Source organism: Danio rerio, chromosome 17 (assembly GCF_052040795.2).
Source record: "Danio rerio strain M-AB ecotype USA chromosome 17, GRCz13ab, whole genome shotgun sequence".
NCBI classification, from domain to species: domain Eukaryota; kingdom Metazoa; phylum Chordata; class Actinopteri; order Cypriniformes; family Danionidae; genus Danio; species Danio rerio.
The window spans coordinates 45,949,009-45,976,252 of NC_141037.1; the positions used below are offsets into that span (position 1 = coordinate 45,949,009).

A 27,244-nucleotide genomic window follows, 5' to 3' on the forward strand; every position below is an offset into this window, starting at 1 on the left:
TCAAAATGCCTGGGTCAGTACCCTGAAAATACTATATAATATAGAAAGGTACATTTTTGTACCTTCAGTGTCTACAATTTTGTTCCTTGGGGGTACAAAATTGTCCCTTAAAGGGTACAAATGTAGAAGGTACAATTTTGTACCTTTAAATAGAGGTACAAATTTCTACCCTTAAGGGTACCACCCCAGTGACGGGCCATTTGTACCCTAAAAGGTACAATTTTGTATCTTTTTTTCTGAGAGTGTTGGATGCACCATTGAACTATAGGAAAAAACAAACAAACATCTTAAGGATGAGTTATACTTTTGCCTGGCGCCACATCGTGCACCTCCGCTGACTGCACGCACCTGACGAAACAGACGAAGGCTTTTATATTTGACGAGTTCGCCATTGTGATATTCTTTAAAACGACAGGGAGCAGTCAAAAGAAACCCATTGTGAAGTCAGATGGATAAACAGAGAAGAAGTAGAAAGTTTCCGGAACTAGGTCATATTATTAATATCGTTCAAGATTTTAAAACTAGTTATTTTTATTATTTTTATAATTTATTATAATGATTCTAAAGATTTTTTAAATCTAACTTTGATGAATCAATTCCTTTCGTTCATGTCTCAGACAGTTCTACCTATTAAAGTTAAATATTAATAACAACAGTACATGGGTTGCTCTACAATTATATTTTTTATTATGGCAAGAATAAAAGCAAAAAAAAAAAAAAAAAAAAAGTAAAAGACTTTTTTTTATTTTATTTTGCCCACTTAACAATTCCCACATTATTGTCTGGCTAGTTTTTGTCCTCTACTTATAAGCTAAAAAGGCAATAATGGTCCAACATTCCGGACTATCATCACCAATAAAGCCTAGAAAAACAGGGCATCAGTAAATATTGTAAACCTATAGATTCAAATATTCCTTTCCAGTTATCAATGAAATAATTTGTTACTTAATTTTAGTTTGTAGCTAGTAAATTGTTTTAAATTCAAAATTGTAATATATACATGAATGTTGGGCTGGGCAGTATATCGGGTTCTGGGGATATATTGATCTGATTCTCCAACGGGATGCGGGATTAACCAATATCATTCATATCAATATAGTTTGAGACCACACATGTGCATTCTGCGCGAAACAGACCACTCCAATGTAGCATGCGAACTCCACTTGCACAAATGTGCGCATGCACATGTCTCTTCTTTACATTTACGTTATAACACATTTAGCTCTGCGTTTTGGTCTGCTATAATGACTGTTTACATCTATATGCTTAACCTGCATTTTATCAAAGTACACAAACAATTTTGTTACTTCTCATATCTATAGTCTATTCAGTTGCATCTTCTTATTTAACATTTATTAAAGCAAGTTTAGTCAAAACAAAACAAAAGAAAAAGTGTAGGATTGTTTACATAGACTGAAAGACTTATCTTTAGATATGTTTGATATGTGCACTGTTTAATAATTTTGCACAATACATACATGTAAATGTGTAACAAAAAAAAAAACATATACAGCTGTTTAATTGTTGCTTATAAATCACACAACTGTGGCATACAGGATAACTAATAACAACACTGCAATTGTAAGAAAATACTGTGTTTCATATTTACATTTATTGTGGTTCATTTCTATCATACAATATCTTATGTTGTTTTACTATTTAAGTGTGTCCTTTTTTTGCTGTGGCAATTTAGCTATGTTTCCTATGGTTCTGTTTACTTTGGTATTTGCACAACAGCACAGTAGTGCTGTCGATAGCACAAGCAGGAAAAACACTGTACTGTATTTATTTATCAGAATTTTTTTTTTATTTGAAATGTTGCGCAACTTTTAGTTTTAAGCAGAAAACCTTTACTGTATTTTATTTATCAAAGATTTTGTGGAGCTGTTTATTTGTAAACAGGAAGGGGAAAACCATGTGATTGAATTATATTGTGCTCAATAAATGTTTAATTAAGTTTTAATATAGGCTTTAACTCTCAAGTAACCATTTATGGGAAAATACCGGATATATATCGTATAATGTCATTCCTCCTAAAAACACCGGGATATGATATTTTGCCTTTATCACCCAGCCCTACAGTGTAAAACCCATGAATGGTGGAAAAACATTCTGTAATATCAAAACCACCTGGGTCTACCCTTTTGCCATGGCTTCTCTTTTTGTTTTTAACAAACTTATCCCTCAGGTTTTTCCAAACTTTTAGAAAAACTTTTACTCCTTTTCCACTGCTGTTACAATTTCTAGCCAAGAATTATTGTTTATCTACACTGTAAGAAAAAATTTTTTTAAAAAAAGGTCAAATGACTGGCAGCTACGGCTGCCAAACAAAAAACATAAAATTACGGTAAAATGTCTTTGTTGAAATAAAGTGCAAAAATAATAAATCTACAGATATTTTCATCAAAATGTTTACAGAAAAACACTGTTATTTTACAGACTTTTCCTAGATTACTACGAACAAATCTGTTCAATAAAGTTACACACTAAGAGTTTTACAAAGAAACACTGTTATTATACAGACTTTTCTTAGATTATTATGATCAAACACCATCAATAAAGTGACTGCACTAAAAGTTGAAGAGAAAACAATGTTATTTAAAATAATTTTCCCTAAATCATTACGATTAAACACCTTTAATCAAATGCCAAGACAAGCTCATGATCGTAATTTAACAGTTTTATTTTGGATCAAAAAATTAAAAAAAAAAAAAAAACGAGATTAAACTGAGTAAAATTCTCACAAATTTAAAATTACAGTTGTTACATTTTATTGAATAGTGTTTATGTAAAACATGTAGAGGTTTAAGTTATATGGAATGATTTAGTTACAGATCTTAAATGAAATGGAACTGTAACATGAAGGGGACGTTGACAAATGAGTGCAGATCCAAATGCAGGTTTATTACACAGAGATGGTCAGGCAAACAACAGTCAACACAGGGGCAAATAGATGTAACATTATGCAGGGAATCCAGAGTCATGGTCAAATAACAGGCAAATGGTCAGTCCCGGCAGCAAACAACGTAAACAATTAACAAACAAAGCAAGGTAAAAGTAGAGAAACGCTTCATAATGTTCACAGTAAAAGTATAACAAGACTAAGAAATTGGTCTATGCTGCTTTAAAAAGCGCATGTAATCAGTTCATAACGATCCTCCGACTATGTGTGCAATCAGCGGAATCCGGAACAGGTGCATGTGAGCGCACTTAGTGTGTAACTTTATTGAACGGATTTGATTGTAATAATCTAGGAAAAGTCTGTAAAATAACAGTGTTTTCTGTAAACATTTTAATGAAAATATCTGTAGATTTATTATTTTTCGCACTTTATTTTAACAAAGAAATTTTACCATAATTTTATGGTTTTTGTTTGGCAGCCGTAGCTGCCAGTCATTTGACTTTTTTTACATTTTTTTTACAGAGCAAGTAATTACAATTTATTCAAACTGTGTAAATAATACGGCAATTTTATTGTATAAACGGACAAATTGCTGTAATTTGTCATTACTTATACAGTACATAAAATAACAGTCAAGCGTTAATTTACAGATATTGTTTGCAAATTTTACGTATTTTTGAATATAATTTAAAATAAAAGAAAAAATAATGTATAAATAATACTGTAATTTCCCTGTATAAAAACAAAAATGTCAGTAATTTGTCTTTAATGATAAAGTACCTAAAATGAAAGTCAAACTGTGAATTTAGAAAGATTGTTTGTCATTTTACTAAGTTCTACATATAATTTTAAATGACAAAAAATTACTTTAAAAAAATTTAGGGATACTTTCTGTAAAATTAGGGTTTTTTTACAGTGTAGTTCTCACTATGATCATGGACGAATCAAAAAGATCTGTGAAGAGACGTACCTGTTTCAAACAAAATCTCTTTAAAGTGTTTCATATACAACTCAAATCGATTGTGGAGCCACACAAACTGTTCGCCCAAGGTTAAAAAAATGTTGTCCGCTCCGCCAGCCGAAATCATGTCGTGTGCATACAAAGCGAACCCCCGCGAACACAGCGATGACGTCACATTCACCACGCAAGGAGTTCAATAACAGAAAGCTGATTGGCTATTGCATATTGGTCTTATTTGTAGTTGTAATATCGCAAATTACATTTGGACTATAAAGAACTACATCACCACGAAAACCAAGCAACAACAAAAAAGAATTTAAATGAGCATTAGATGTAACATAGGGCAGGACGATATGGCAAAAATTTAAATTACGATATAGTTCTTAATTTCGGTCGATACGATATATTTCCGCTATCGATTTGGACAATATTAAAAAGACATGAAAAAACTGCCAAAAACGCACACAATAGATGTCTTTACCTATAAATGTTTGCAAACTGAATTTGCAAAGTCTACAATACTTCCAGGCTCTTATACCTTTTCTTTAAATAAAAAAAGTGTAAAAAAAAATATGTTCTCTTTTTATTTGTAATTAGCCTTTACAAACACACACACACACACACACACACACACACACACACACACACACAGACACAGACACACACACACACACACACACACACACACACACACACACACAAACTCGCTGCATGCTGGTATAGCACTCGAGCAAACTTTAAAATAAAATTTACAAACATATTTATCAGGAATCTGGTTATTGCAGAGCTGATGAAATAGAAAGAACGTGATTAATAGAGGTATTCAATCTGTTAAATAATGAAAATGTGTTACAGAAAATATTAGTCTATATAAATAGACTATATAAAATATAAAACTATTTTGTGTTAAAACTTTTAATTTAATTGGTTAATTATACACACATATAAATAGACGGATATAATCCTTAAAGTATGTTTAAGATTAAAAGCAACCAGAACTGTTAATATACTCAAACAACTCTTTTTCTTTTGCAAATATTATTGTAACCTATACTCTTTTTTTATTTTATTTATTCTTTTTCTGTTTAGTTTTTTTACGATGTGGTTGTCATAATTGTAAGATTTTGTTGTTATTTTGATTGTTAAATATTTACATACATATAACAAAAAAAACTCTGATAAAAGTTTCTGTTCATCACGTTGGTCAAGCAAACCCCCATAAACTATGTCTATAGTATATATCTGTAGAGGCTAAATGCAAATAAAAAGTGAACATTAATTTTTTTGTACTTTATTTTTGTTTAAAGTGCATCTGTTCCCCCTCTTAGCAGATTACAATCACTGTAAAACATTGTATTCAATTGTAGATGTAAGCCTATGATAGAGCAATGAGCTTCAGATTCAGAATCAGAATAACAGTGTTTACACAGTGTACCCAAACATTTACCGTATTGAAATACGTGTTTGCCATTTGAGGCAAATGCTTTTTTCTAATGTGTGTTTATAGAATTTTGAATGTAGTGTTAGATTTTAAAGGAAGCGTGACGCATTTTGCATTTTGTGTGTGCAGTTTTGAGAATTTGTATGTAGAGTTTTGAAAGAAGGTGACCCTTTTTTGAAAATGTGTGTAAGCAGTTGGAATAAAACTGTAGAGCAGGATATATAATATTTAATGTAAATGCGTTAATGTGTTGATCTTGACTTCTTTTCAAGAAGAGGATATGTTTACTATATGCCCCATGTGAGACATAATTACAGCTTTTGGCTATAGTCTGATATTGAAAAAAATGTTCCTTATTCTCCACAACACTGTACTCTTCAGCCCAATGATTATCACAAACAGTGTGGCTCAATGTGTATTTTTTTTTCTGTGTATTGTTTGCAATATTTTGGCCTCTATTTTGACGGTCCATGGTTCATTTATTCTCTTAATGAGTTATAGGTGTGTTTTGAGAATAAACCAATTAGAGTCTCATCTCCCATTCCCTTTAAGACCCAGCTGCGTCACGGCAAGAGCGCATTCGCTATTTACAGGGCGCAAAGTAAGTCTAAGTGGAAAAAATGAGCATTTTACAAGCAAACAGTTAACAGTTTACACACGGACATCAATTAGCCTATAAATAATTAATTTTGTTTGTTAAGCGTAAAGATTTGTTTCAAAACTATTTCCAAATTCAGTTCTAATTTCTAGCAAAGAATAAATGAACAATAATAACCAAGTGTGGTCAAAATACTAAGTTATTTCCAAATACACCTGCTATGCCCCATATGGTTTAAAACCTGACAGGTGGGCAAATCTAAGCTTGTTTTTAATAAAACAAATATAAATATGGATATATTAAATAATACTGCTAATAATAATAACATTATACAAAAGCAAATTGTTATGAATGAACTGAAAAAGCCTCCCGAGATGAAGAATACTTAAAAGCAGTAATTTTTCATATTTATGTAGGCTAGAAAATAATATGTTTTGTTATATTTTAATCCTTTATATTCATATATATTCTTATTATATCCTATATATATCCTTAATATTTAATTTTTTTCATATTTAAAGATATTTGCCTATTGCTCTCTTGTGTGTATTAAGCAGTGCGTAAGCGAGGTGCAGTTTAGTTTTGGTCTAATGAAAAATCTATTATAGTTTCTCAAAATAGCGACACACCAGCGGTCCGCCTCAGTACACCTTCCTTTTTAGACCAGAATGCCTATGGGCACACAAATGAGCACTAATGCATTTGCTATTTAAACAGCGTAGCGCAACGCTTCAAAACAACTCTTGCGCCAAGCTGAAACTACCAAAAGTCTATTGCGCCTCGTCTTGCGCCACACTGCGCCAGGTGTATGATAGGGCCCTTATTGTCTATGGTGAAATGCTATTTTTATAAGCAAAATCATTTATTTATAGGGATGTCCCGATCTGATATTAATATCGGAAATTCATCCGATATCAGTCCAAAAAATTATATAGAACTGCGTTAAAAATCTCAGATATAAGCAGTCCGATGCGCTCTTAACTCCGTTACAGTTATTCTATCCAGCAGCGTCCAGAGCCAGCGTGCAAAGCCCACATGATCACAACACTGCTTGCTAGCAAAGTCTCTAAGATTTAACATGCTCTTCACATTAAGTTATGGTGTATTACGATAGAAATCTATTGTGAAGGTAGCACACGCTGATGCTATCAACAACGGCACATGTCTAAAGTTACTGGTTTATGTACTTCACGCCAAGCGATTTTTACATTGTTTTGTATACGCTGCTAAGAAAACAAGGCTTCCCACACAAGATTTTACCTCAGTGGTCCGGTTTTGTGTGCGGGTGAATACTCCACCACGGACTCGCTCATTGGGTGACAATGCATCCTCTTTTTCCTGGACATGTCCTCTATTTGGGACTTAAAAATTCATTCAGCCAAGATTTCTAAATCTCCTAACATGTTCCGGATTCTGCTTTCTTTAGCTGCGTTTCTACATTACTTTATACGGAAATTTTGGCTGGTGCATTTCAATCTCTCAGCAGCACCAAGACAAGAGAGGGAGCAGATTTGACCTGTCAGTGATGCACATGGGTAGTAGGAGTAAAATAGTGGATTTCTTATTCTTTATTTCATTTTTTTACTTGAACACACTGGAAAGAAACAGTGTCAAGTAAAAGGTGTTAAATGCTAAACATCTTTGTTGTTTTAATTGTCTGTTAAATAAGAATAAGAAATCATTCTGTTGCTGAGGGCCATTACATTTTAAAAGAAAGAATGGTATTTCTTTTGGGGCAGAAGGAACACTTAATTAGAGGCATTCCCATGTTAACCTCTTCTTTAAAAAGCCCAAAAAGATAAAGTGCTCTGATTAGCAGTGTCAGCTTTGAACATGAATTTGCAGTTCTGTGTATTTTTCCCATGTGGGCAGTATTGTGGAATCTGGCAAAATATTATCCAAATATAATTAATTTTGATAAATAAAATTATTCTTAAAGTCACATTATTGCATGTGCTGTGGAGAAAAGGTGCGTTTCAATCCAGCTACTGCAAGTATATTTATGTTAAAGATAATATGTGCAATATATATATTATTATAAAATTAATAATGTTTGGGAACATTAATACAGCCATAATCTTATGATACAAACACAGATGAAATAGATCTGATCATGTAAATGTTTGAACTAACCATATTGCACATTTTTATTAACTTATCAGTACCTTACATCCGCGCCCCAGTGTAAAAGATATTTTTCTGCTCAACTGGATCAAAAATTCATCAAGAAGCTGTGTGTGAAATTGAAACTTTGCACACTCAACCTTTAGCAGTTGTTCAATTGACAATATTATTTTTCTCTTTATGTTCCTGCTCTCAGCTGTTTCTATTTGCTGATGGTAAAAAATAAATAACTGAAATGACCTTTAATTAGTATTTAGTATTATTTTATTTATTCAATTACGATATTTTTAGGGTATTAATATTTATTCTTTAATTCTTTTATATATATTCTTATGTAAAAGGTTAACATTTATGCAACCAATATTTAATAAATTGGTCTTTTTTATACATACCAACTGTTGCTGACTTTTGTTTTCAGTTTGATCTGTTCATACATTCCATTTAACGAAATAGGTAAAAGTAAAGTATTCATGATTTGTGCTGATATCGGACTTATATCGGTATCGGTTCGTACTGAAGCCTGCAATATTCGCTATCATATCGGAAGTTAAAATGTTGTATCGGGACATTCCTATTCATTTATGCAATGATCTGATTTAAATAAATGCAATCCAGGCTAAAAAAAATGTCAATGCGCAAACTATTAGACTTTAAAATACTATGAATAACTAAACCTCAGCAGATTTTCTGATTCTTATTGGCTGTTGCTGATATAAGAATGTATGATACTGTATATTTCTTGCTCTTCAAAATACTTTTCTCTTTTGTGGACATTACCACAAAATGTCATTCTTTAGACCAGACCTATAGTAAACAAGAATTCAACAAAGTGAACAAAGAATTCAACAATGTGTTTTTCATGGAGTTTTTGATTCTTAATTTCACAGTCATTACATAATACGTGTAAATACAACCAGTTCATTCATAAGTTAATAAATAAACCAGATTTAAGGGTTACCTGAGAATTTTAAGTACTGTTTTACTTAGTGCACTAGTCCTTAAATTTTATTTTAAACTGCACAGTTATAAATCGGTTATGTAACCAATATGTTTACAGTGCAGTTCAATCATTTATTACAATATAGCATGAAATTATATAATATATTTAAAATTTCTGACTTTCTGACTGGCTTGCATGGTTCGGGACTTGTAGAGCTGCGGATCGATGGATTTGCTGAACTTCAAATCTGAAAACTGGACTGACCAGTTTCAATTTACTATAATCTTCTATGTGAAGCTGCTTTGACACAATCTAAATTGTAAATACGGTACAGAAATTAAAATGAATAAAATTGAACTTGGTTAAAGGCGCCGCAGTGGTGCAGTAGGTAGTGCTGTCGCCTCACAGCAAGAAGATCGCTGGGTCGCTGGTTCGATCCTCAGCTCAGTTGGCATTTGCTCAGTTGGCATTTCTTTGGAGTTTGCATGTTCTCCCTGCGTTTGCGTGGGTTTCCTCCGGGTGCTCCGGTTTCCCCCACAGTCCAAAGACATGTGGTACAGGTGAATCGGGTAATTGTCCGTAGTGTATGAGTGTGTGTGTGAATGTGTGTGTGGATGTTTGCCAGAGATGGGTTGCGGCTAGAAGGGCATCCGCTGCATAAAGAAAATGTGCTGGATAAGTTGGCGGTTCATTCCGCTGTGGTGACCCCGTGTTAATAAAGAGACTAAGCCGACAAGAAAATTATTGAATGATTGAATGAACTTGGATAGTTTGGGAAAGCCATATGTTATTGTATGGCAATTCTTGACAGACAGACAGCATTAAGGAATAATTTACCCAAATTTACCCTTCGCTTGTTCAAAACCTACTTGAGTTTTAGTCTTCAGTTTAACAAAAAAAGAGGATATTTTGAAAATTGCTGGTCCCTGGGACTCATCGTCTTCCATAAGATGTTTTCCCTACTATATTAATACGTGTCCCTGTAACAAGCATTATACAATTTTTGTTTTCTTTTTTTTTTTTTGGTGTACAACAGAAGAAAAACTCATAAAGGTTTAGAGACATTTAAAAAAAAAAAATGGAGTTGTTTATTTAACCCAATGGTTGAGTTAAAGATATCTGGTGCTTTGTTGGGTTATTTTTAAACTTTATTGAGTTATTTGATTTAAAAACCCAACCAGTTAAGATTTTTTTTTTTTTATTTTAACAGTCAACTAATTTAACTGACACAGAAAAGCTGTATTATTATGTGACGTAATGTTGTTTTTGCGTTATAGAGTTTTTTTAAGCTGTAACCCAATAATGTTGTTATTAGTTTTTTATTAAATTACCTCTCTGTGTCGTGCTTTTTTTTTTTCGTTTCACCAGCTCTCTTAATTATTGATGAGATAAATGCATGCTTTAGCTAATCTATATTAAATGGATAAAAGCGATTAAGTGTCTGGAACTTAAAATGTGTCAGAAATAAAGCATTTTCAATATTTATTTTAAAACTGTATGTTATTTATTTACACAGTCATAATTATAAAATTAATTGTAATACTAGTAGTAGCATTAGTTATACCTGAATAAAAAAAAAAAAAACATTTAATCCAAATAACCCAATGCATTTGGTTAAGATAACCCATAGTTGGGAAGGTGCTCTAATAACCTATAGTTGGGTTATATGTTGGGGTATTTTTAACCTAAAGTTTTTTAACTCAGCACATACACACATACGCACGCACTCACACACACACACACACACACACACACACACACACACACACACACACACACACACACACACACACACACACACACACACACACACACAATCAATTTAAACTGAGGTATGTAGGTATTTCTGGTTTTCCCATGACTCTCCGTGGTGGGTATGCAAATGAGTTGTGGTATCAATCTGTGCTCAATGCCCAACATTTGTTAATTTCACCAGTTAATCAAGCCATTCTCTAAAATGGTGACTATATTTCACACTGAGGAATCTGGTCCATTATTAAAGTACTGCTAAAGTGGACCATTTGGTATCCATTTTTATTTATTTTTTTTTTTACGTATGAACATTGATATGTTTTTATGTATGTATTACATCATCTTTGCTTCTAATTAAAAAAAAAATCTAATGCAGGGTCTATGGGACAGGACAGGAAATTTGACAATATTCTCTCCTCTTGCTGCTCTCATCAGTCTCACACATTTTTTTTTTTTTTCTGAAAGTCTTTATAAAATTATTGTGGAGTTTATCTTTTATTGTGTGAGCAAATAAGATTGTAAAAAGATATTTGTTGTATTCTCTTATTCACTGCGCTCTAAGTTTTCCCAACTATGACGATTTCCACTACTGAGAAACCCGGAAGTGTAAAACTTAACATTAGCAACCACAAAAACAACCATATTAATTTACTGGCAAAACCCTAGCAACAATACAACACACAAGTCAAAATTTAAGTATCTTTTTAAATTAGAGTTTTCAACAGAACAATCCAAATCACATACTGATTGTAATACAGAATCATATCTGAGGTCAGAAAAATTACAGCCACTGGATTCTCCAACTGACCAGCAGAAATGTGCCTCAAACAACACGCCTCCTACTTCATTTACCACGTTTGTGAAAATGCATGTGGATCAAAGCAGATTTAGATGAGATTGAATGAAAATGTGTTCTTTAATCAGTCACTAATGCTCCTCATGCTCATCCACCTAAATCAACTTCCTAAAGATTACAGAAAAGAACGCGCATCAGACAATTAGTCTCACCCTTTTACATAAATTGACAAAATTCAATTGAGTAAAATGCACAACCAAGCAGCTAGACTTAGGAAGACTCTTAATGAAAGTGTGTATATCATGCGAATAAGAAACTGTTCTGAAACTTCATTACCTTTTGATCAACTATGGAGCAGACCAAATCCTTCACAGAGCTGAGTGACAAATCATGTGGATCCAGGGTGACCATTTCCCTGGTGAGTCCAATCTGGAGGAGGAAGGACACTCCATGGATAGAGCTGGTGGGGCTCGGGACACTGTGATTCCCATTGGAGAGGCGGACGCAGAGTGGCACCGGAGGGCTGGGTGATGGAGAGGGGGTTGGGGGTGCAGTCTGATGCTGAGAGTGTACGAAGGGATTAGGTAAGGTCAGAGGAGAGGTGCTACTGGCAGACATTAGTTTCCTCCGCAGATTGAAAGCAAACTGGGTAAAACTGTCAAGCTTGGAAATCGTGGCAGATATCTGATGAGAGTCCAGGTTGTGTTTTTAAACAAACATACTGTTTTCTTACATCCTCATGCAGGTGAACAGAAGTGTCACAGTCATGTGATATCCGTGGTGTCGCAAAATGAAGCAAAGAATTATTATATTTGCTACCTCACCCACAATAAACATGCAATCTTCTGGATAGCATATTCATTGCTGTCTGCGTAGTTTTCGGCATATGTTGCACATGTTGGACTGATAAAGTGTCACTCCACGGCTAAGCAGTCAGAATGCCAGCGTGATGCTCAACAAAGAGCTTTCCATCATAATCCAGCTGCTCATTTCTGTGTAAAACAAAACAGATTCATGCCTTTATCCCACGATTCCCTGAACATTACTCATCAATATGTAAGAGAAACAAGTTATTAAACATTCAAACGACAGTGTAACTTTAAACTCCTTGTATTCTGAAAGAGTTTGGCACATTTTTGTCTTGCAAAGAAGAACTGTGGCTCACATCTGGAAGCACATCTGGAGACCCTCCCACTCTAGATCACATAACTGGCACAATACCACAAATACCAGCAAAACAAGTTATACAATGTCTGATCGTGCTTTATTATAATGCATCATGATGAACAACAAAGAAACCTCTAGACGAAAATAATCAGATACGATGAAGAGAAAAGGAAAAGAGAGGAAACTCACCTTTAATGCTGGAAAGGCGTTTCCCAAACAAGTGAAGAAATGAGAAAAGCTTACTATCAGTGGAAAATGGGTGCTTGATTGCCTCGGGGTGTCTTTTTTTTAAAGATCTGACTTTTAATAAAGCCTGTAGAGCATCGCTCGACTACATACTCTCATAAGAGCTCGATGTGAAAACTTTCTATCTTCTTTTCATATAACATTGCTGCTACTTCACGTGCGCCTTAACGTCTGCTCTCCATCTCCGCGAGAAAATAAAAAAAACGGAAAACGTAAAACCTGAAGAAAACGGCAGGTCTGGAGAACTGTGAAGTTGAGCTTCAGAAGTGCAGAAATGTTTTTTTCTCTCACTGCCTGTGACGCGCATGTCTCTCACGCGCAGTTTCCGTTATGTGAAAGCCGAGCGTGTGTTCGCGCCCTCTACAGGCGTCATTCCACTAACACTGTGACGCAATTACGCTTTAAAACGTCCTGCAGGTTTGAATCAGTTGAACAATTTGTTTTGGCAACTGTTATATTATGCAACTAACAAATATCCGTGACTCGTCTTTCATTCTTATATAGATTACTGGTTGGTGAAATATATATTTTTTTTAATAATGCGATGTCTGTATTGATAGAACCTTGCTTAATGAATCTTTATTTAATTAAATTTAGTACAAGAGAAATAGGTAAAAAAAAAACTACTGGAAATTAAATAATATATTGCTTGAAAATGAAAGTTTAAATAAAAATTAAGTGTTTATAGAAAAATATTGGGACAGTTTAAAAGTTGGGAAAATATTGGGAATTAATGAAGTCTGATATAAGAACAACATTTATCGGTCATGTAAAATTGGAATAAAAAAATGTGAAGAAGAAAGGAAATAATAAAAGAACTATATTTTAAAATTGTGTAAAAAAGAAAAAGGAATCTTTGAATGATTATAAACTGAATTTGATAACATTTATAAAAAAGCAAGAGCAGCTTTTATTGGAGCTAGACCTAAATAGTTAGAAAAAGGGGGGAAAATGTCAGTTTTTTCTGACTACTTTTTGGCTCAGCCTCTAAATTAATTATAAATTACATTATTATATATTTAGCAGATTATTCCTCAGTTATTTCGAAATTTGTTGCTCAGTTTTAGAGCAATTTGTAATGTCCCATATGAGCTTCTTTAAGTATTAACCAGAGCTTTCATAATATATGTGATGAAATGGATATTGAAGAGTTGAAAGAGTGCATTAAATTATTTAAAAAATAAGAAATCTCCAGGCAATGATGAGATAATATCAATAATATCAGGTTAGTTTAGATTTGATTGATTATAATTTATTTATAGAGGATAATAGTTTTATTTTATGGAATAAGCTTTTGATTCGGTGATTCATAGTTTTTTAAAGTCATTTAATTCTGATTCTGATTTTGCCACATTAGAGAGTATGAGATTGTGAAGCCCATGAACCTGAAAGATTTCAAAGCTGCCATAGTACTGTCTGAATTTTCCCTATAGTCCACAATCATATTCAATGCTTTGAGCAAATTTAGCTGTAGGTTAATATGACTGCACTTAAAGGTCAACTGCTCAACTGCAGGCTCACAAACATACTGGATGAGGAGAGTTAATCAAATAAGTTTTTCAAAGTAACAAAAATGAACAAAAGGCATTACTTTACTTGCAGCAAAGTATTTAGTAATATAAAAATATTGTAATAAATTCATTTTAAAAAGTAACTTTCGAACTGTGGAACTCTCTGACAATTGATCTTATTTTTTAGCATTTTAACAAATTTTCATATTTTTAGCACAAAAAAAAGCAAAGTAAATTTTTCCCTACAAAGTGACTATTTTCTAACATTATACATTTGTAATTTGTATCTCTGTTTATTGATTATAATACATTTAATTTTTTTATTTAAAAAAATATTAATTTTGTACGTCTTTCAATATGTATATTTAATTGATTAAGTGTGTGTTCAACTGGTCACACTTTACAACAAGGTTCATTAGTTAATGTTAATTAATGCATTTACTAACATGAACAAACAATGAACAATACATCTACTACTGTATTTGTTCATGTTTGTTAACTTTAGTTAATGAAAATACAGTAGTTCATTGTTAGTTCATGTTAACCCAGTTACATTAGCAAGATCAAAACAGGAACAAAAACGGGAGTAGAATCCAAGTGCAGTTTAATATAGTATTGTGCAGAGAAAGTGACAAAAATACAAAAATCCAAAGTGCAAAGTAACAAACAAAACAAACAAACGAGGACTCAAACAGTATTAAACTCGAACTAGACTTTAACAAGAATAACAGGATACAGACTGGAATCAGGAACCAACATACCGACAAAGGGGGCAGAGCGGAGCAGGAACAAGGGGAGGGATGGGAGGGTCAGACCAGGGTAGGTTCCGTGTGTCAGGTGCCCTGGCAGGAAGCCAGGGTGTAGCTGGGGGATCTGGGACCACCAGGGAAGGGCGGGAGGGATGACCCATGGATGATCCCGTAGGAGACACAAGGCAGGGGGTTTTAGGAGAGCCTGCTGGAGAGGCAACTGGACAGGAACCGGCGGGACTGGAGGCAGCTGGACTAGAGCCGGCGGGACTGGAGGCAGCTGGACTTGAGCCGGTGGGACTGGAGGCAGCTGGACTGGAGCCGGCAGGACTGAAGGCAGCTGGACTGGAGCCGGCGGGACTGGAGGCAGCTGGATTGGAGCCGGCGGGACTGGAGGCAGCTGGACTGGAGCCGGCGGGAAAGGAGGCAGCTGGACTGGAGCTGGCAGGACAGGAGGCAGCTGGACTGGCAGAGCAAGGAGCCGGGCTAGGGTCGGCAGAGCAAGATGTCTGGGAGGTGCTGGCACGGCAAGATGTCTGGATGGCGTTGGTAAGGCCAGGAACCTGGGTGGCACCGACAGGGCGAGGAGCCTGGGTGGCGCCGGCAGAGCAAGGAGCTTGGGTGGTGCCGGCAGGGCAAGGAGTCTGGTTGGCGCCTGTAAAGCCAAGAGCCGGACTGGAACCGGCACAGTACTGCGCTCTGGGGCTGGAGCTGACACTGGTGGGCGCTCTGGGGCTGGAGCCGACACTGGCGGGTGCTCTGGGGCTGGAGCCGACACTGGCGGGCACTTTGGGGCTGGAGCCGACACTGGCGGGCGCTCTGGGGCTGGAGTCAACATTGGCGGGCGCTCTGAGGCTGGAGCCGACACTGGCGGGCGCTCTGGAGCTGGAGCTGGAGCCGACACTGGCGGGCGCTCTGGGGCCGGAGCCGACACTGGTGGGCCCACTGGGGCTGAAATTATTCCGCGTTCAAAGTAAAAAGTTTCAATAGCAAAATTTTAGAGTAAAATAAAAGAGTAAAATATTACTGAAAATGTATAAGTTATGCCTTACACAACTGCGTTACAGGAAAAAGTAATACATTACTGTAATACATTAACTTAAATACTTTTGTAACGCATTACTCCCAACACTGATTGGGTGTTTTTAGGCAGGTGTACAGTGCTTTCCTCTTCAGGCTAAGTGGTCACATTGTATCGTTGGGGAAAATGGGGAAACAGGTAGACATTATTGTTATGGAGTCGTGATTCACTTCTTGGGTCTCTGAGCCTCTCTTTTTTGTCGTGGCTTGATCGGTATCAGCCATGACCAATTGGCCCTTAGTGATGATTGGCCCCACCCGTAGCCCATGGTCCAGCCCAGTGGTGAAGGTCCCTAAACCTGATGGCACCCTCCGGTTCTGCAACGACTTCAGAAAGCTGAATGAGATCTCGAAGTTCGACGGGTATCCCATGCCTCAGGTGGACAAGCTGCTGGATAGGCTGGGTGGAGCCCGATTCATCTCTACCATCGACCTCACGAAAGGCTACTGGCAGTTACCGCTCAGTGAAGAGGTCAAGGAGAAAACTGCCTTCTCCACACCCGGTGGGCACTGGCAATACCGGGTTCTTCCCTTCGAGCTCCACGGGGCCCCAGCCACATTCCAGAGAATGATGGGCATCCAGCTGAGGCCCCAACATCCATATGCAGCAGCATATTTGGACAATCTGATCGTCCACTCCGAGTTATGGAAAGAACATCTATCCCGTTTACGAAGGGTGCTTCTAGATCTTCGACAGGCTGGGCTCGCAGCTAACCCCAGGAAATGCCACCTAGGGCTAGTCGAAGCCAAATACTTCGGATTCCACATTGGAAGAGGTCTCATACAGCCACAGCAAAATAAGGTCAAAGCACTTCAAGAAACTCCACAACCCACCACAAAAACCCAGGTACGTGCATTTCTGGGGTTAGCGGGCTACTATAGATGTTTTAGACCTAACTTCTCATCCATAGCCAGCCCACTGACAGACCTGACCAGAAAGGGGCAGCCAGAGAGGATAAAGTGGAACAGGATAGCGGAAGACGCGTTCCGGACCCTAATGTCGGCTTTAACATCCTCACCGCTACTGCACGCACTTGACTTTGTCTGCCCCTTCATCTTACAAACCGACGCTTTTGGCAAGTGTGGCAAGTATACTTATGCCACGTCACCTTGGTCCAAGATTTACCCCAGCTGTCACCTCATCAGCACAGATCGGTCCCAGCTGGAGCTAATTAAGAGACACACATATAAGCCAACCCCAAATACGAGGAAGACGAGCTTCATTTCACTCAATGACTCCCTGGGCTAACATATTTGTCTCTCTGTCTCTCCTACACAGCGGACTCCAGCAGTTGACCAATCCTTCACCAGAACTCTCACTCAACCTCACCTTCTCCCCGGAGCACCAGAGCACCTACACAGCGAAGAGTACCGTATTAATCTCGTTTCACTTTCTGCACTTTGTAAATAAATCACCCTCCGAGGACCTGTTTGTAACACCAACGCTTTGTATGTGTTTTCCCTCTGCCTCGCTACAATACATATATACAAAAAAACCTAAACTAATTAGTTTAGAAATTAAGTGATGTGTAACAAAATGAAATGACACAGGGAAAAATATTGAACAAATGAAGAAAGGGAGGTGTAAAAAGGCAGTAAAAGTTAACTTCATCTTTCTAAATTAGTATTAGCTGCCTGCTTCAGTCTAACATCTAAATTGCCTGGATTAATAAGCTGAAAGCTGGGTGGCCATTTCTGCAAGACAATGATTCAAAACATAGCCAAGGAAACTCTCAGATGGTTTCAGAGAAAGAAATCAAGCTGTAGAATGGCCCAGCCAATCACTTGACTTGAATCCAATAGAAAATACAAACTAAAGATTAGATTTGATAGATAAGACGCACAGAAGCATCAAGATTTTCACAGTTTAAATATGAGAAAAAAAATCACCCCTGAGCAATGCATGTCACTTCATTCTCCATATGAGCTGTGTCTTTAAGCTGCCATCATCAAAAAAGCCTTTTATATAAAGTATCAAATAAAATTTCATAGTTCGATACGTTCTTACGTCATTGCCATGTTATTACACTTAATTTTTTTTTTCAGATTTTTATTGTTTTATTTTTATGTTTGTATTGTTTTGTTTTGTTTTTATACCAAAACAAGTTCAATTCCATGTCAACAGCTCATTAAGAAATATTGTTCCCAGAAAAAATAAATAAATAAATCTTTACTTACAGTATTTGCTCCTCTGTGTAAAAACACACAACACTATAGGTGACAAATTAGTGTTAGATAGAGGACAAATTCCACTAGTAAGAGCAGAGTGTGAAGGGTTTAAATAAATGTATCTTTATTTCTATAGCGCTTTCACAATGTAGTCAAAGCAGCTTAACATAGAAACTTTTCAAACTGCATCACCTCAGTTTTCAGAGTTGAAATTGAGAGTTCCCCTTCGGTTGGGGAACTTCAGTGCTATACAGTGGATTTGATCTTTGGAAAAATCCACGTATGGGAGGATTCGGTTCAGAAGCCGCTTGTCTGAAAGAGTATTGAACGGGCCAATGAATGCAATAAATTGGCAGCGTAAGCTTGCACAGGTGTGCTTCATTGCCAATTATCCCAGCATATAAGCACACCTGGAGCAAGCAAACGCCATCCTTTTCGCTTCAGATGCCATGACTGTTGCGCAGTAAAGATCGTGGCAAGCCTTTGCAAAAGGGCAAACCACCCCAGTTCCTGCTCTGCCCTGCTCTGCAGCGGGCACTCGGGCAGATCTGAGGGTTTCAGCGAGAGATAATCCGTCGCCCATGGGCGCGCGGACCTCCGGCTACTCCAAGCGCTCCATCAAAGCTTCGGGCGGGGTAAGGGATCCGTCTAACAGATGGTAGCCCTTACGCTCGATGACACCGGAGACCAGACGTCCACCGTGGCATCGGAGAGTGGGCTTTCATTGACCGATGATGATCCAGACCCGCTCGCCCCCTCCGGGCAGGTGAGCGCTGTCAAAACGGATCCTGAAACAGACATGTTAGCTGTGCTTTTCCGGGCTGCTTAGGTCGCGGGTTGGAGATGGTTTAGCCCCCAGCTAAGTGGCCGGACTGACTAGAGGGGTGTGCCCTTCTTTCCGGAGGTGCACAGTAGGCGCACGCGGTTTTGAAGGGCACTCTTTTCTGCTCGTGCTGCGTGTCCTTCCACCCTCACCACTCTTGACGGTGGAACGGCCAGGGGGTATGTGGCGATTCCTCAGGTTGAGTGCGCGATGGCGGTTAATCCACACGGCGCCTCTTCTTGGCGGGGTCCGCCTCGTCTTCCATCCAAAGCCTGTAAGTTATCTGCCTCCCTCGGAGCTAGAGCTTACAAGGCTGCAGGCCAGGCTGCTTCCGCCTTGCATGCGATAGCCACCTACCAGCGCCACCAAGCGCAGGGGCTGGCTGAGCTGCACGAGGGTGGGTCCAACCCAGACTTATGAGCTTTGCACCACCGCCGACTAAGCTCTTCGGACTACTAAGTCCGCTGCATTGGCGTTGAGGGAGGACGATGTCCACACTAGCGATCCAGGAGCGCCACCCCCAGCTGATATGCGCAAAGTCGACAAAGTCTGCTTTCTTGACTTCCCCATATCAAAGGCTGGCATGTTCGGCGACACCGTCTGTGAATTCACCCAGGAATTCAAGACGGTGAGAGAGCAGTCTGATGGGTGATGTCTTATCGGCGGGACCATAAGCCCGCTCCGCCCGCCGTGCCATCCATACCTGCTCCTCGCCGAAGGCGTCCGCCTACGAGAGCTGCACCGCCCCTGCACACGCCCCTGGCGAAGCAAGCGTGCCGAGCACCTCGGAAGCAGGCAGCACCCCTGCCCAGAACGCCACTAAGTCCAGCAACAGACCGCGAAGCATCCCTGGGACAGGCCATCTGGAGAAGAGGGAACTTGCTCTTTCCCCGCTGGAGGGTGGGGCCCCATTTCCAACGGCACTTTTTACTGCCATGAAAACATCATGAAAGAGCACTTTTCCACTTCCCTGGATGTGACAACCCGAAATCTGCCAGTCTGGGACGCTATGCTTTCTAGCTTGCAGATTCGGTGCGTTTCGCCAGTGCCTCACGAGCGCTGGGAGGACGGTCTCCTTTCTCCCACCCCTCGAGCCTCCCCTCCGGTGCTCGTGTGCGGAGTGAGAGCAAATCTCTCACTTCCAGCTCATCCGTGGGACCTGCGCGCTTCCTGGATCAGCACACCCACTCCGCGCTGCCCCACTGCTGGTACGTCAGCGATTGTAGCAAAGAGTCCATTAGCGAGAGCTCTGCCTGCCTGGTTAGCGTGGGCCAGCTCTTTGCAGTAGCTCATACGCACAATCAGACTCGGCTATGCAATCCAGTTCACGAAATGGCCCCCCAAGTCATGGGTGTGTATTCACCAGGGTCAGCCCCCTGTCCGCCCCTGTCTTGCAAGAGGAGATTGCTGTCCTCCTGGCGAAGGATGCAATCGAGCCGCTCCCTCCAGCCTGCGCTGTGTTGCCGCGCCCTCAGCCCTTGGAGCAACCCCTCGTTCCTACAGGCCTGAGTGCCTCTAGGACAGGCGTCCAGTCTTGTTGTCGTTTCAACAGATGCTTCCAACATGGGCTGGGGGCCTGTGCGTTGCGGGCATGCGGCTGCGGACCTGTGGAAAGGTACCCAGTTCCATTGGCATATCGCCTTATATCTGTCAGTAAAGTTCACCCGTCAGGTGAGCCCTGCAGATTCTTCCGTGGCCCCCAGCACTGACTCAGCGGAGGAGTCACCTGCTGGCCCACTACGTTGTAGGTCTGCCCGCTGGTCAGCCCGTGTTTTAGGTATAAGTGCCTGCTATGCGTGATCCCCACTAGGTGATCCCATATGCTTATTCTGCCACGGTTAACCCCCCCCCTCTGGGTGGACCCGTGTCTTCCCTCTTCGCTAACCACTTTTTCTATGCGTACTCCCCCTTTTTTGGGCTAGTCCATATGCAAATTCTGCCATCTTCCCCCTTTGGGTAACGGATGGCCTCCGCAGCGTCCTCCCTATCGGAAGTGCATGCTTCCCAACATACCATCGTATTTTCTAGAATTATCTAGATGCTCACGACTTCCCAAAGAATATATCTAAATCCGTAAGACTTCTGTTGAAGTAGGATAAATTAGGGCCAGGGACACGTTGGAGGACTGCGCCTCCCATGATGTGGGTGCGTCACGCTTGCTTGACTATCCCCTCATTGGGGGCGTTGGTAAGGTGCAGTCATTATGGCACTTTCTATAGTTCTCCCATACGTGGATTTTCCTAAAGATCAAATCCACTGTATAGCACTGAAGTTCCCCAACCGAAGGGGAACGTTCAAGGTTACAGAAGTAACCCTTTGTTCCCCGAGGAGGGGAACGGAAGTGCTATACTCCGTCGCCATAATGACTGTCCCTTAGCTGTTTGAAAGTCTCTTCAGCTTAAAAGGATGGCGTTTGCTCGCTCCAGGTGTGCTTATATGCTGGGATAATTGGCAATGAAGCACACCTGTGCAAGCTCACGCTGCCAATTCATTGCATTCATTGGCCCGTTCAATACTCTTTCAGACAAGCGGCTTCTGAACCGAATCCTCCCATACATGGATTTTCCCAAAGATCAAATCCACTGTATAGCACTTCCGAAGGGTTACTTCTGTAACCTCGAACGTTCAGTTCTGTGTAGTTTAAATTTCACAGCTGAAATCCAAACAGTGAAGAGCAAATTCATCAATACGTAGTTCCTCAAATTTAAAACCACGCACGAAAGCCAGTGGTGACAGTGGTGAGGAACAAACTTTACCAAATGATGAAAGTGAAGGAAAAAACCTCAAGAGAAACCAGGCTCCTTTAGGCATGAACATTTTTCCTCTGGCCAAACTTCTTGTGCAGAGCTGCAGCCTAGACGTTGGAGGCTGGAGAATGCTGGATGTCCATTATTAAGAAGCTGCAGGTCTAACTAGGTCATTGGTGAGTGTTCAGGCTAGCCCATAGGATTAATGTGGAGACTTGTCTATAACTGGGTCTTTCAGGAATCAGTCTCACGCTTTCCACTTCTCCATGACCACCACAGCATCTGCTCAGGATTTGGTATAGTCCAGGTTTATGGAGATCTTGGGATAAGGAGAAATAGACGGTAACACTTTATAATAACTACACACTATAAATAATTTATTAAGCATTAGCAAATAGTGAACTCATTATCCGTTAAGCATGAACTCTACATTAATAAGCATTAGTAAGCAGTTTATAGCTGCAGCTACAAATGCTCTGTTCTTGACTTATAAGCACCTATTTAATGTGTTTAATGATTGCATTTTCATAATGATTTATTTTTCATTACTAAATTAAATATCGAATTATTTACAAACCATTTGTATTTAAAAGTAGTTGAGGGTTTTTAGGATCATTCAGAATGAGTTAGTAAATGATTAATAAACCATTGAAATCAACATTTATATATCTTATTATTCAAGCATACACTAATTGTTAACTAATATGTTAATAAATGCTTTACTAACTCAACTTCATGCAGTTTTGTGACCTAATCTAAAGTGAGAACTATTTATGCTTTATAAATCCCTTATAAATGACAAATAAAGGCTCAGAATCAAATGAATGATAATTTGTGCAATCTTTCTAAAAGGTAAAATTACTGTAAAGTTTAAACATTGCCAAATAACAGGAGTGTCAAAATATGACATCCAACTGGATAAAACAACAACAATATAATAATTAAACAATAAAATAAGATGCAATGATTAAACTATATACATGGATTTTATTTTAAATAAGGTTGCAAAGATTTATTTTTCATTTGAAGTACAGTTTCATGTGTGTATCTTTAAACAAATAGGAATGAATAATGTCATTGTTCCTGTTTAGAATTTAACTGAGCCTTTGTTTGTCATTTATAAGGGATTTATAAAGCATGAATAGTCCCCACTTTAGATTAGGTCACAAAACTGCATGAAGTTAAGATAATGAAGCATTTATTAACATATGTCGTAACCATTACTATATGCCTGAATAATAAGACATATAAACCTTGATTTCAATAGTTTATTAATAATTTACTAACTTATTCTGCATGATCCTAAAAACCCTCAACTACTACTAAATACAAACGGTTTGTAAATAATGTGATACTTAATTTAGTAATGAAAAATAAATCATTAACTAAGTATGAAAATACAATCATTAAACACATTATATAGGTGCTTATAAGTCAAGAATAGAGCATTTGTAGCTGCAGCTATAAACAGCTTACTAACGCTTATTAATGTAGAGTTAATGCTTAACAGATAATGAGTTTACTATTTGCTAATGCTTAATAAATCATTTATAGTGTGTAGTTATTATAAAGTGTTACCGAAATGGACTAAAATACAGTAAGCATGGGAAGAGTTCCCGGCTCTGGATGCTCCAATTAATGCAGTCTAACAATCCTTTAGAGGATTTCAAAAGCATTTGTGTTTTGTGTGTATACTATGCTAATGCAAAGAGATGTGTCTTAAATCTAGTTCTGGGCTTGGAATGCTATTACAGAGTTTAGGTGCCAGATACCACCTACAGTTGATTTTGATATTCTGGAAATGATCAACTGTCCAGGATTAATTGAGCAAAGGGGCTGTAATACACCAGGAACTCCCTAAAGAGTTCCTGGTGAAAAAAGTTCCTGGTTTAAGAAAGCCCTCCTGTTGCTGCATTTTGAACCAACTGAAGTTTGTTAATAAGGCTTACAATGCATTACAATGGACTAACCGAGAGGTCATAAAAGCATGATTGAGCTTTTTCCATCTCACAAAGAATTTAAACAACAGGTTGCTATCAACGCACTTCCCCCGCTTATGTTAGTCTGTTTCTCTTCTGTATCCAGTGATACTTTGAACAATGTGCAAAGCAGGAAGCAACAATTAGTTTACAATTGCAGAGGAGGGCAAGTGGTATTTACCAGTACGACAATTCTTACTAATCTATTGGGTAAGACTTTTGTGTCAGTGGAATTGTAAAGAAACGGCGATGCCCTATGTTGAATGATACTTAGGCTATATTATTGGGATTTTCAATTTGACAGCTGTATATATCTTCAACTCCAAACATAAAAAGTTGTGAAAATATAGAAAGCAAAAATTAAAAAGGAAAGTATTGATTTCTGAATTTACTTTGATTTGTATTTCATTGCAGACAACACAGAAAACATTATTTAATGTGTTCCTCATGATTTTTATTGTTTTTTCATTTCCTCAAAATAAACACGTATTCCAATTTTAGTTCTTGCAAAACAAGATACGTGATATGTGATGAAGTCTTTCAGGTGTGATTTTTTCCCATTCTTCCTGCAAACAAGTCTTTATTTGAGCAGCAGTATGGGGTCTTTGTTGTCAATTTTGCTCTTTAAAATACACCACACATTCACTATTAGAGACAGGTTAGGACTGCAGGCAGGCCAGTCAAGTACCCGTATCTCCCCTTGCATTTTGTAATGTGTACAGAATGTGCTTTTTCATTGTAAGTAGAAATGTCACAGACAGTTTCCTTTAGGGAAAAATTTTGTTGATAAGACCCTGCACAGTTTCACAGAATAATGTATCTTTTCTATCATCATGCTCTGATTCTGTTTTTCTTTACTGGTCTTAAAAGAGCCTTAATTACATTAAGGACTTGTATGATAAGGATTTTTTAAAATCATTTTTAGAATTGTCTGAAAAGTTTATGCATCTAAAAGCCCATCTTCTTGCTATTTTCAGAAAAAGACATTTTGTAAAAAATCAATTACTCAATTTCTCAGTCTCCCAGATTCAATGGACACCATTCTTTTTCTTACCCAGACAGAAGAGGGATAATCTCTGTCATTTTTGGATCTCTAAATCCTTTGAATTTTAGACTCCTCCTGGGAGCAAGAGCTGGGGATCCCTATCAGTGAAATAGAATGGGATTATATACTCAATTTAGTACACTCTTCTTCTATATGTGACCAATTTAATGGAATGCAAGTTTTTATTTTTTCACAGAGTACACTACACTAACACCAGATCAGCCAAAATAGCATTCTAATAGTGTCAACAATGTCAAGCAAATCACAAATCAAACATATATATATATATATATATATATATATATATATATATATATATATATATATATATATATATATATATATATATATGCATACACACACACACACACACACATTTTACCCTTTTTTTCTTTCTGTACATTTACTATAGTAGATTTATATAAGATAAATCAACACATTTCTAAACATAATAGCTTTATTAACTAATTTCTATTAACTGATTTATTTTATCTTGATTTGTTCTGTAGACTATCAAGACAAAATATAGCTTAAAGGAGTTAATCATTTTGACCTTAAATTTTTTTTAGTTTTTTTTTTAACTAAACACTCCTTTTATTCTTGCCAAAATAAAACATATAAGACTTTCTCCAGATTATAAGACATACTGTGAAAATTCCTAGATCTGTTAAACATCATTTGGGGAATATTTACGAAAGGAAAAAAAATCTAAGGGGCTAATAATTATGACTTTAACTGTACACACACACACACACACACACTGTATGTAGGATACATTAGTTATGAAGAGATATAACAAAGCACTTATAAAAATGCATGTGATTTGTTTCAAATGATGTCACTTCCTCTGGTGGTAAACTCTGGAAGGCATTTGCAGGCATTATGTTGCAAATGTTTAGGATACACCAATGCTACTCTACTAATTTGTTAACATGTAATTTAGATTTTTTAGAGAATTCCTCATTTATGGAATTCCTAATTCTGTCATGTCATGTCATGTAGCATTTCTTTTAAGTTAAAGAACAAAATGGTGGAGATAGTCAGCTCAGTTTTAATGTCTCTATTTCTGTCTCTTTTAGAAGTTTAAACAATTAAGTTAAACAACAAAAAAGTTAAACAATTATAAACAGAATACAATGCTTGCTCATCCCATAAAGAATGACTGCAAATCCAAATTATCATAGGGCAATGATAGTTGTACATATGAATGTAGATAACATATGCTGTATCTTTTGAAAAGCATAGCACGAAATTAAAGGTACAACATTACACTATTAGAAGAATGATTACAATTAGAAAAATCAGCATAATAATATTATTAAAATCTATTTTTAAACAGTATTTTTAAGTTAGCCGATTGATGAAGTTTTATATAAAATGAAACAATAAGAGTTTAAATGAAATGATAGACTTAACCTTTATTGTTTTCATTTATAAAATCAATACACATGTTATTATTTAGGGTCAGTACTGTGGAAAACAGTGGTCAATCTTCTTAGCCCAGGCCATCAATCCTCCACTGATGTCCTTTACCGTCATAGCTTCAACTTCTGCTCCAGACATTTTCTCCAGCAACTGAACCGCCTTCTGGGAGTCATTACCAAGTTTGCACACCACAAACACTACATAACAATAACAAGAAACAAAGAAATTATCTCAATCACTTCAATCTGCATATAAATATGATTTTTTCACCAAAGACATGAAGGTGCAAGTAAAATCTTAATAGTGATGATTTGTTATTTGTTTGTAAGCTAGTTGATATTAACACAATCTTGTATAACATTTAATAATCACATATCACCATTTACTAATACAATATTAAAATACAAAATGTGTGCTTGTTAGTTAATGCACTGAAAGTAACAAGAACAAACAATAACTTTGTTTGCATTAACTAAAATTAACACTGTAATAAAGGTATTGTTCATTGTTTGCTCTTATTAGTAAATAAAGGTTAACTAACATTAAAAGAACATTGTTTTAGTGTTATATGCTTTAAAGAAGTCAGCACACAGAAAACAGTAAAAAAATAATGAAATATTTTATTATTTTAATACAATTACTACTTTTTTGTAAAATCCTTCCTGAAATGCAAAGTTCTGATCTTGTGCTTAGTAAATAACATTTTTCATCAACACTGAATGTGCAATAGAACGGTGAAAAGTACTTAAGGTATTTAAAATTAAATTTTTTTTATAACATAACAGGCTT

The 27,244-nt window shown here is 37.3% G+C and overlaps 2 protein-coding genes across 5 annotated transcripts in view; both read right to left on the reverse strand.

Annotated features, from left to right (window-relative positions):
* The window catches only part of prkd3 (protein kinase D3), a 185,835-nt gene extending 172,601 nt beyond the window's left edge, over window positions 1-13,234 (reverse strand). For both annotated transcript variants that reach the window (XM_087290978.1, XM_087290977.1), the window contains exons 1-2: window positions 12,871-13,234; window positions 11,851-12,506 (exon numbers count right to left, since the gene is read on the reverse strand). In XM_087290978.1, the coding sequence (XP_087147104.1) occupies window positions 11,851-12,132 (282 nt within the window). In that variant the 5' untranslated portion in view covers window positions 12,133-12,506; window positions 12,871-13,234. The remainder of the gene's footprint in view (window positions 1-11,850; window positions 12,507-12,870) is intronic.
* Window positions 13,235-26,428: 13,194 nt separating this feature from the next.
* The window catches only part of mocs3 (molybdenum cofactor synthesis 3), a 29,906-nt gene continuing 29,090 nt past the window's right edge, over window positions 26,429-27,244 (reverse strand). For all 3 annotated transcript variants that reach the window (NM_200127.2, XM_087288711.1, XM_087288710.1), the window contains one exon: window positions 26,429-26,652. In NM_200127.2, the coding sequence (NP_956421.2) occupies window positions 26,495-26,652 (158 nt within the window). In that variant the 3' untranslated portion in view covers window positions 26,429-26,494. The remainder of the gene's footprint in view (window positions 26,653-27,244) is intronic.